A 12267-nucleotide genomic window follows, 5' to 3' on the forward strand; every position below is an offset into this window, starting at 1 on the left:
ATGTTGTGACTGCTGTTAACGTGCCATCGGTGGAAGTGGGGCTTATTTTTCCTGGAATCTCTGCGGCGACTATAACAAATATCAAATAAATCTCACTTTCATAGATAAACTTTTGGTATATGGAAAAATTCATTGATCAATTTCTTGCAGCATTATATGAAAAAGATTGTTTATAGACATAATTATCACTGATGAAAATATTTATGCTTTCGGTACTCAGAGACTGATCACAAACAACTTCACTACAAAATATATCAACTGGTTTTATAAAGAGGAATATCAATCTAAACGGCGTATCTAGCAGCAAACTTTTTTTTTTTTTTTTTATGCAGAGATTATGATGATATGACATAATCTCGAACATTTTACCACTGGTTTCTCACACATGATAGTTTGAAAAAATTACATAATCTATCAATTCGAAATTTAATGGAAATTCTGGAAAATGTTATGAGCACACTTGAAATATATCAATCAACTATCAATTTTGTATTTCTTTAAGATTTTAAAAGAATATAGGTTATTGCCATTAAAATCAAATAAACCCTCCTGGTTAGTAAAGTGCCTAGCATTCGCATGGTAGCAGATCGATCCCATGCCGGGACCCTGAGTTTAAGCTTTTTACTGGGGTGGTCGTTGCTGTGGTTAGGCCCCACAGTGGGGGGTTTGGGCTCACCCGGCTAACGTTTTGGTGAGCATCTATTCTAAGGAAACTGGAACTGAAACTAGACACCTTTACCTCTATCATTATATATAAAACAAAGTATGGAAAGAAACTAAAAGCTCAGACTATATAGATGAGTAAATAAGCTTTTGATATTACATATGCAATCAAATGAATTGACTCCATAACAAAGTTGACAAATGTACCGCTCGTATAACTAAGATGCGAGGCGAATGGAACTAACTTTATTTCAACAGATCATGGGTTTATATACAAGCAGTTCCGAGCAAGAACGTCACAGCAATTAAAACATTATAATTCATAAAATTCATAAACAGACAGGTCTAAACAGATTGTTATCGGTGCAAGTCGAGCAATATATATATATATATATATATATATATATATATATATATATATATATATATATATATATATATATAAACTGAAATACTTTTACAGTGTACAACCGTGTGTGAAACACGTGCGGTACACCAAATTTTTTTTTTTTACCAAGCTCGGCATTTCATATACATGCATTGTGTGTAGACAATCGTACCACAATTGTTGCATGTAGGAGGCATTCGTGTATAGAGTGATAAGCAAACTTAAAACAAATGTAAAATAGAATTTAGGATTTTGTTTTGTCTATCTATAGATTTCTTATTTTTCTGTAATTTTGGATCTCCGTAACCGTGGTTATAAGCTATCCAGCAACTAGTCTTAGAGAACAAAGATTTAGTCCTTTAAGGAATGTCAAATTAATAAGTTATACTAAGTTTGTTTCAAGTTTTGAGAAGAAGATAAAGTTAGGAATATTTTGATGAGGGTAAATGCTATTTGCTCCCTTTATATATAAAGGGTTGTGATGGCCGATGCGGTAACGTCCCTGACTGGTAAACGTCAGACTGGGGTTCGAGTCCTGCGTAAACTCGTTTGTTCCTTTGGTCGCTGCAACCTACCTTCCAAGTAAATTAAGGATGGGGAGTTTAGGGGAGCCTAGAGGTTTATCTACTGAGTCATCAGCAGCCATATCCTGGCCCTATTTGGTCCTAAATTGGGTGGAGAAGGGGCTTGGACACTGATCATATGCATATATGGTCAGTCTCTAGGACATTGTCCTGTTTGATAGGGTAATGTCACCGCCCCTTGCCTCTGCCATTCATGAACGGCTTTTAAACCTTTAAACCTTTATGTGGTTTTTAAATGGTGGTTAGTATGCTTGGTTATTGGTACAGCCAATTCTTTTGGTTTATTTAATTTATCTATATATTTATTCGTTAATTCATTTGTTTTTCTATTTGCCTACTTATAACACTTGATTCCTATATAGCTACTCTTTAATTTGCTTTATTACTCCTACAATAGTATACGCGACCCGTCAAAAAAGACAACTATGTATTGAGATAGATAGGCAAACACACACCAACTCCTACATCATGCTTCATAGTCGTTATCCGCGTAGGCCTGGGTCTTCCAACTCTTCGGGAGCCTTTTGAAGCCCAGTTAAAGGTTTGGTGAACTGATCTTTCTTGGGGACGGTGAAGAGCATGCCCAAACCATATATAAGAACGGTTGGAGATTTTTTTCATTGTCATACCATATATATATATATATATATATATATATATATATATATATATATATATATATATACATATATATATATACGTATATATATATATATACATATATATATATATATATGTATATATATATATATATATATATATATATATATATATATATATATATATATATATATATATATATATATATATATATATATATATATATATATATATAATCATATATATATATATATATATATATATATATATATATATATATATATATATATATATATATATATATAATCATATATATATATATATATATATATATATATGATTATATATATATATATATGATTATATATATATATATATATATATATATATATATATATATATATATATATATATATATATTCAAATAAGCCATATTTTTTGGATACATTAATGTCTGGATTCTCTAACGACCTCGGGATCAGATACCCAGGCGAAATCACACAAAGATAAGAGCTTCTGACCGGCCGGGAGTCGACCCCTGGTCCGGCAAACTTTTATAGAAAGTGACTGAACCACTTCGTGGCCAAGTGGTTAAGTAACTGTCTATACAAGTTTGACGGACAAGGGGTCGACTCCCGGCCGGTCAGAAGCTCTTATCTTTGTGTGATTTCGCCTGGGTATCTGATCCCGAGGTCGTTAGAGAATCCAGACATTAATGTATCCAAAAAATATGGCTTATTTGAATATATATATATATATATATATATATATATATATATATATATATATATATATATATATATATATATATATATATATAATCATATATATATATATATATATATATATATATATATAATATATATATATATATATATATATATATATATATATATATACATATATATATATATATATATATATATATATATATATATATACATATAATCATATATATATATATATATATATATATATATATATATATTTATGTATATATATATATATATATATATATATATATATATATATATATATATATATATATATATATATATATATGGTATGCCAATGAAAAAAATCTCCAACCGTTCTTATATATGGTTTGGGCATGCTCTTCACCGTCCCCAAGAAAGATCAGTTCACCAAACCTTTAACTGGGCTTCAAAAGGCTCCCGAAGAGTTGGAAGACCCAGTATTTGATCACAGTATTTTTACTTTCTTTTTTGGCGTTCCTGATGTAAAATATCATTAAAAAAAATATGGCAAATATCTTTGGCTTCATAGATCTCTCTCTCTCTCTCTCTCTCTCTCTCTCTCTCTCTCTCTCTCTCTTCACCAGATGTCCATACTGGCCATACTTTAGTTCTTACAGTTGCCACCTTCCACCTTAATCTTTTTATCTACTATATTTCATTATATATTTCTAGAATTTTATATAAACGAAGGAAGTATTCCTTAATCATAACTGAGTTTTTATATAATAAAGAATGTATATCAATGTCTAGTTAATTAGCGTAACATTGCAATAATATAAAAATATTTCCACAAAAAAAAAAAAAAAAAAAAAAAACAGTAAAGAAATACAATTGTGAATATGCTCCATGTAGCCCACACAATAATCCCTTTAAACAAAATACATATTTTCCTATTGTATTTGTTAAAAAACGATTATTTCTTAATAAAAACGTACTTCAAATCACTATATTTCAATAGGTTATACTAATATGACAACAACCTCAAAAATTATTCCTAATATAAACATCAATAATTTCATGTAAATTAAATATAAAATATGGCCACCAGGGACCATGAAGGTTACTTTTCTGTGCATGAATCCTGTTTATGGTTTAAAGGTTTAAAGCAGTGGTTCCTAATCTTTTCTAGTTTGCGGCAACCTTGGCAAGCCTTTCAAAAGTTCCCGGCACCCTTATAAGGAAATACATATTTAAAATCTCCGTTGTTTTTTTTTTATTATATATTTTTTTTTTTTTGCATTTCGACATTTTGCATTGATTTAACAACACCTTATACATAGATATGAAAATTTTTTTTACACTGATCCTGCTATTACAAAAAATGGTATAATAATACAAATATGTAATTGCGAAAAGTTTTACATTAGTTGCACAATGTATTCAAGTAGTTACACTGTTACAGTGTTACACTATGATTCAAGACATACACACAAATAGGCAAAAGTGAACCATAGTTAGTGTGAAACTTGCGATTGATGCTTGGAACACAAACTCTTGATATCAGGTCTTATTGTTGATAATGCCACCCGCATATCATCCTCAGGTGAAAGAAGTCTATTTCTTTGTTTCGATTTTATTGTTGCCATAGCAGAAAATGCCTGCTCACACAGATACGATGTGGAGAAAGGCAAAAGTAGAGAAATAGCTTTCTTAGCCAAATTAGGATATTCCCCCAATGTTCCATGCCAAAAGGCTGCCAGTGTCACGTCACTCTTCTCAAATTTGACTTTCAGTGTTGAATCAGCAGACATATCAAGAAATTCGTCCCGTTCTATTGCCGTGAAGTCCAGTTCTTCAGCCATGTCAGCCAATTCGAAGGGCGATACAATCCAATCGAGTTTCTCTGTAGAAAGCGATGGAAAATACTTATCAACTGCTTCTATTAGTTGTTCCAAGTGATTAAGAATAAGATTTTTTACGGTTCCCAGACCTTTATAACATGGTTGTTGAAGAGAAGGGAAGTTTGACACATCGTCTTTCTGAACAGCCGACTTCCATGATTTTAACTTTCTCTGGAAACCTTTCATCTTGTTAACTGATGTTACAATTCCCTCAAGTCTCCCCTGCATTGAGAGATTTAGTTCATTCAGCTTCATGAAAATATCTGCCAAATATGACAGCTTCAAACACCAAGTAGAATTTTCAAGCAGCTTTATGAATATATCATGTCTCTCCTCTTGGAAAAAGGTTTTTAATTCTTCTTTGAGTTCAAGAACGCGGTTCAGTACACAACCCCTTGATAACCACCTTATGTCAGTATGCAAAATCAGTGAAATATGAACCGCACCCATTTCTTGACACATCTTTTGAAAAACCCTTTTTTTCAGTGGCCTGGATTTGATGAAATTAACCATCTTGACAGCCTGGTTTAAGACCTCAGTCAACTCTTCTCCACATTTCTTGGCTACTAACGCCTCTCTGTGTAGGAATCAGTGAGTTGTAATTATAGATGAATTTTCTTTCAATGCTCTGGTGATGAAGCCTTTGTACTTTCCTATCATCGATGGTGCACCATCAGTACATATGCCGCAACAATAATTCCATGAAAGACCATGTTGAGTGAGGTACGAATTTACAGACGCGAAGATATCCTCTCCAGTGGTTGTGGTCTGTAATTCTTTGCAAAACATAAACTGTTCCACAATATCCTTGCAAATGAATTTGCAAAACCGAACCAGTTGGCATTTTTCAGCTATGTCAGTACTCTCATCTACTTGCAATGCGAATTTTCTTTTTGATTTTATCTGCTTCACAACTTCTTCATTAATATCTGTTGACATTTCAGATATCCTGCGGCTGATGGTGTTATTGGAAAGAGGTACTTTCGAAATCTGTTCCTGAGCTTCTTTGCCAAGCATTGTTTCTATAATTATGTTGCATGCAGGGCCAATGTACGTGTGTCATACGCGTCAGTCTACAACCCTCACTCCCCTCCCTCCCTCCCACTCTCCCGCCAAGCTGTTCTCTCCAGTGTCCGTACAATTATTAAACAGCAAAATCATATAATTAGTAATTTGTATTATTATACAAATTCAATGAAAAGTAGCTAAGTTGAAAATTCGATCGCTAAATTGTGCAGCAGCAGCAGCAGCAGCAGCAGCAGCAGAAGCAGAGAGAGTGAAGTTAATGCAATTTTTTCCTCTGAATTTTGGCGGCACCCTCGAAAGATCTCACGGCACCCCTTGGTGCCGCGGCACACCAGTTGGGAATCACTGGTTTAAAGGCTGCTCATGAATGGAAGAGGCAAGGGACAGTAACATTGCACTATCAGGCAGGACAATGCCCTAGAGAGACTGATCATATATACATATGATCAGCGCCCAAGCCCTCTCTCCACCCAAGCTAGGACCATGGAGGGCCAGGCAATGGCTGCTGTTGACTTAGCTGATAGACCTATAGGCTCCCTCCCCCCATCGTTAACTCACAAGGATGGTAAGGTTGTAGACACTAAAGGCACTAACGAGTCTAAGCGGGACTCGAACCCCAGTCTGGCAAACACCAGGCAGAGACGCTACCAATCAGGCAACAGAAACCATATGCAATTATCAATTTAACCTATTTCCTTTAATAATAAACAAATTTTGATCATGTTGTGAAACATAACCATTTAGTTCTATTATTTTGTTTTTAGACACTTGCCGTTTCTTTTTTTTATCTTTTATTATGAAATACACATTAACAATCATACAATTTATAACAAATATACATCATAGTATATTTTTACTTATAGTATATTCACAATTAAAATTTGTACTGTATATCTAAATATGTTTTTAAATCAGAAATATATCTAGTCGTGAATGCTTTGTTAATAGAAGTTTTAGATCCTATTCTATTTGCATTAAACATATTTAACATTCTGCTTTTAATGTATTAATAGCATCGTAGGCTAGCAGAGACCATGAACTAATTGAGATTTTTACTATTTATCTAAATATGCTTCTAAATAAAATATATATCTATTCGTAAATACCTTTTTAATGGAAGTTTTAAATCCTATTCCATTTGCATTGAAAGTATTTATCATTCTGCTTTTGATATATTAATAGCATCGTAGGCGAGAAGAGATCCTGAACTATTTTCGGCAAATGTTAATGTAGGAGAGTTGAGCAGAATAATAATAATAATAATAATAATAATAATAATAATAATAATAATAATAATAATAATAATATTATTATTATTATTATTATTATTATTATTATTATTATTATTATTATTAAATGCTAAGCTACAACCCTAGTTGGAAAAGCAGGATGCTATAAGCCCAGGGGCCCCAACAGGGAAAATAGCCCAGTGAGGAAAGGAAATAAAGGAAAATGAAATATTTTGAATATAGTAACAACATTGAAATAAATATTTCCTATAAAAACTATAAAAACTTTAACAAAACAAGAGGAAGAGAAACTAGATAGAAGTGTGCCCGAGTGTACCCTCAAGCAAGAGAACTCTAACCCAAGACAGTGGAAGACCATGATACAGAGGCTATGGCACTATCCAAGATTAGAGAACAATGGTTTGATTTTGGAGTGTCCTTCTCCTAGAAGAGCTGCTTACTATAGCTGAAGAGTCTCTTCTACCCTTACCAAGAGGAAAGTAGCCACTGAACAAATACAGTATAGTAGTTAACCCCTTGGGTGAAGAAGAATTTTTTGGCAATCTCAATGTTGTCAGGTGTATGAAGACAGAGGAAAATCTGTAAAGAATAGGCCAGACTATTCGGTGTCTGTGTAGGCAAAGGGAAAAAACTGTGTGACGGGCCGAGAGAGGATGTGAACTCAATGGCAGATTGGAAACGACTGAGTTATTTATTAAGGAACACTCTTCTTTATATAAAAAACCTCAAGGCAACAGGACATGACCTGTTCGAGAGACAGACAAATGTTACAGGGCAAAACGGAGACATGATCATTCAGGTTCTTTTTAGTGCGAGGGAAGAGCGCAGATACAAGCATAATATATACAAAAGGAATTATGTACAATTGTGTGAAACACGGTTGGTACATGGCTCCCCCCCTAAAAATGACATACTGTACATGTTAAATAGGGCGCCCTGATCCAGAGAGGCGAACTGTAGGCGGGTCATCTGGCAGGAGATAAGCAGGTTTTAGACGATCAATGGAGACCCAGTCTTCTTTGCCCCGAATGTTTAGGAGGAATGCTTTTGGACTGCGTCGAATCACAAGGAAAGGGCCCGTGTAAGGGGGCGTTAGTGGTGGCTTGCTGGTGTCATTGCGCAGGAAGACGTGCGTTGCAGGGTGCAAGTCCGTTGGTATGTGATGCTTCGCTGGGGGCTTGTAAGTCTGGCGGCACGGAGTAAATTTTCCCACGACGTGACGTATGCGCTGGAGATCGTCGGAGGAGGTTGCAGAAGGAAAAAATTCGGCAGGGACGACCAACGGGTCGCCATACACCATTTCGGCTGCCGAGACGTCGAGGGCGTCTTTAGGAGTGGTCCTTAGTCCAAGGAGGACCCAGGGAAGCTGAGTAAACCAGTTGCAATCCTTGCAGCGGGACATCAAAGCTGCTTTGAGGGTGCGATGAAAACGTTCAACCATTCAATTGGCAGCGGGGTTGTAGGCCGTTGTCTGATGTAGGGTGATGCCCAGGAGATTCGCTAATGACGTCCATAATTGAGAGGTGAAAGTGGTTCCCCTGTCAGAAGTAATATGCTCAGGGATACCGAATCTTGAAATCCATCCAGAGAGTAAGGCAGATGTACATGAGGCGGACGTTGCAGTTTCCATGGGAATGGCTTCAGGCCAACGAGAGGAGCGGTCGATGACGGTAAACAGGTAACGATGTCCTTGTGATGTGGGTAGGGGGCCTACAACGTCGACGTGAATGTGTGCGAAACGACGCTGTGGTTGAGGAAAGGTGCCCACTCCTGAATCCGTGTGTCGATGTACTTTGGAAGTTTGGCAAGAAGTACAGGGGCGGACCCAATCCTTAGCATCCTTAGAAATGCCGTGCCAAATGAACTTTGCCTTCAGCAGCTGTGCAGTAGAACGGCACGAGGGATGTGAAAGGCCGTGGATGAAATCAAACACCTGTCGGCGCATGGGAGCAGGAATCCAAGGTCGCGGTCTACCAGTACTGACGTCACAGAGGAGGGTGGTGTTGGAGTCTTCGAGGGGAAAATCCTCCCAACGGAGGGACGTGCAGGATGTCCTACAAGCTTGATACTCTGGATCCTGTCGTTGGGCTTCAGCCAGGGCGTTGTAATCCAATCCCAGTTGAACGGCAGCCAACGTGTTTCTTGACAGGGCATCGGCAACGGGATTCATTTTCCCAGGGACGTATTGGAGGGTGCAATTGTATTCAGCCAAGGCGGAGAGATGTCGGCGTTGACGGACGGACCAGGCCTCAGACTGTCGAGTGAAGGCGTGCACCAGAGGCATGTGGTCTGTACGAATGACGAAGGGCGTACCTTCTAAGAAATGGCGAAAGTGATGGACAGCCAAGTGCACCGCCAGCAATTCTCGATCGAAGGTAGAATAACCCGATTCTGCCTTGGACAGTTTTCTGCTGAAGAAGGCCAATGGGCGGGGCGAGCCTTTGACCACCTGCTCGAGTACTGCACCAATAGCGACGTCGCTGGCATCGGTGGAGAGAAGGAGAGGGGCGTGTGGGATAGGAAAAGTGAGAGCCGCAGCAGTTGATAGGGCCTTCTTTGCATTGCAGAAGGCTGCTTCTTGAAGGGGACCCCACTTCAGGTCCTTTGGCTTGCCCTTGAGGGAGGTGTAGAGGGGAGCAAGAGTGGCGGCAATGGCTGGCAGAAAACGGTGATAATAGTTGATCATGCCCAAGAATTCCTGCAGAGCTTTGACGGTCGAGGGCGTGGGGAAATTCTGAACGGCTGCTACCTTCTCAGGGAGGGGATGGACTCCTTCAGGAGTGATACGGTGCCCTAAGAACGACACTTCGTTGGCGCCAAAGGTACACTTGTCGTACCGGACTACAAGGCCGTTTTGTTGCAGGCGGTCGAGCACGAGGCGCAGGTGACGGAGGTGTTCCTCTTTTGAGGAGGAGAACACAAGTATGTCGTCCACATAACATACACAGAAAGGGAGGTCCCCTAAGATGCCATCCATGAGACGTTGAAACGTTGCCCCAGCATTACGAAGGCCAAAACAGGAGTAATTGAAGGTGTATGTGCCAAACGGAGTGGTGATGGCGGTCTTGGGGATGTCTTCTGGGTTCATAGGCACCTAATAATACCCCTTCAGGAGGTCGAGCGTAGAGAAAACCTTCACTTTTTGCAGGTAGGAGGTCACGTCGGCAATGTTTGGGAGGGGGTAGTGATCCGTTTCTGTTTGCATGTTCAGGCGCCTGTAATCCCCGCACGGACGGAGGGAGCCGTCTTTCTTCAGAACGATGTGTAAGGGTGACGACCATGGGCTGGAGGCCTTTTGGCAAAGGCCCATTTTCTCCATTTCGGCGAACGTCTGTTTGGCGGCTGCCAATTGTTCCGGTGCCAGACGTCTGAATTTTGCGAAGACTGGGGGTCCCGTCGTCTTGATATGGTGATAAATACAGTGCTTGGCAGGAACCGTGGGCGTTTGGCGAAGTTCTGGACGGAAAACTTCCGGGTACGACGTGAGGAGGTGGGCGTAGGCATCCGTGGGTGCGCTAATGTGGAGAGCGAGGTTAGAGGGGGCGTGTTGAAGAGGTGTCGACAAGCAAGAGTCTGCGTTGACCAATCGTCGGTGGGCGACATCGACCAGAAGGTGGAAATGAGAGAGGAAATCCGCACCGAGGATTGTCATTGTGATGTCAGCAACGAGAAACTTCCAATTGAATTTACCGTTTCCGAACGATAATGTGAGGTTCTCGTAACCGTAGGTGGGTATCGCAGATCCGTTGGCAGCTACCAAGCGGACGTCGGCAGATGTAGACAGACTACGTTGTGCCTTGAAGAGTTTCCTTGGCAAAAGAGAACGACAAGCACCGGTGTCTACCAAAAATCGCACGCCCGTTCCTGCATCCTGTAAAAAGAAAAGATTAGAAACATGGGAGGCCACCGCCACAAGCGATGGCCTACTTTCACGTTTTTTGGCCACTGACAATCTTTGGCACATTTCTTCGCGGTTGCCCCGAATCTGAAGTGGTAGTAGCAAAACTGCGGTGGATGGGAGGTAGTAAGTGGCTGTAGAAGTCGTTCGTTGGGGCGCGAGCAATTGGTGGGTGGTGGGCGGCTTTGTCGCCGCTTCGGCACGTCACGGGGTAGGCGTGTATATCCTACGGCATTCATGTCAGCTTCGGTTGACGTTGAATAGGCATCCTCTTCGTCAGGGGTGGAGGCGTTGATGGAGGTCTTGAAGTGGCTGTCCATAAGGGCGTCGGCTTTGGTCATCAAGTCCTTTATAGGTAAACTATCGACATCGGGTATGGCAGCGCGCACAGGTTCAGGTAAACGGCGTATCCAAAGGGCACGGAGTAGGTTCACCTCACGAGGAGAGCCGTCTGCGGCAGGTTGAAGGCGAGCGATACTGGTCATTTCCCTGAGGGCAAGCGAAGCCCTTTGGTCCCCCAACGGTTGTTGCGAGAGCTGAAAAAGCTTTGCTATACGGGCGGCTGGCGACGGCGAGTACTGCTGCAGAAGGTATTATTTGAGGTCGTCATATGCTATTGGTGTGTCTCTTTGTTCACAAAGCCAGTCGGATATTTCTGGGAAGGTGTCCTCGGGTATCGCCGCGAGAACATAATCCGCTTTGGTGGTTGAGCGAGTCGCGCCCCTGATACGAAACTGGACTTCTGCGCGCTGAAACCAAGCAAACGCCTCTCCGCTGGCAAACGATGAAAGTTTGAATGGCGCGGCCGCAGCACCAACTGCCGTAAAGTCCGCCATAGTACCAACGATGAAGGGGCAAGGGGGTGGGGGTGGAAGGCGGTGGGAGCGAGTCGACTTCCGGGGTCACCAATGTGACGGGCCGAGAGAGGATGTGAACTCAATGGCAGATTGGAAACGACTGAGTTATTTATTAAGGAACACTCTTCTTTATATAGAAAACCTCAAGGCAACAGGACATGACCTGTTCGAGAGACAGACAAATGTTACAGGGCAAAACGGAGACATGATCATTCAGGTTCCTTTTAGTGCGAGGGAAGAGCGCAGATACAAGCATAATATATACAAAAGGAATTATGTACAATTGTGTGAAACACGGTTGGTACAACTGTAACCAGAGAGAAGGGTCCTATGTAGTACTGTCTGGCTAGTCGAAGGGCCCCATAACTCTCGAGCGGTCTCAAGGGGCGGTTGGTGTCCAGG

General features: G+C 40.0%; 1 protein-coding gene across 1 annotated transcript in view; it reads right to left on the minus strand.

The window, feature by feature from the left end:
• LOC137640761 (zinc finger BED domain-containing protein 5-like) overlaps window positions 1–12267 on the minus strand; it is a 105725-nt gene that overhangs the window by 86076 nt on the left and 7382 nt on the right. The window contains exons 2-3 of the mRNA XM_068373240.1: window positions 5562–5856; window positions 4486–5411 (exon numbers count right to left, since the gene is read on the minus strand). Coding sequence (XP_068229341.1) covers window positions 4486–5411; window positions 5562–5856 — 1221 coding nt within the window. The remainder of the gene's footprint in view (window positions 1–4485; window positions 5412–5561; window positions 5857–12267) is intronic.

Source organism: Palaemon carinicauda, chromosome 1 (assembly GCF_036898095.1).
Source record: "Palaemon carinicauda isolate YSFRI2023 chromosome 1, ASM3689809v2, whole genome shotgun sequence".
Taxonomy (NCBI): Eukaryota; Metazoa; Arthropoda; class Malacostraca; order Decapoda; family Palaemonidae; genus Palaemon; species Palaemon carinicauda.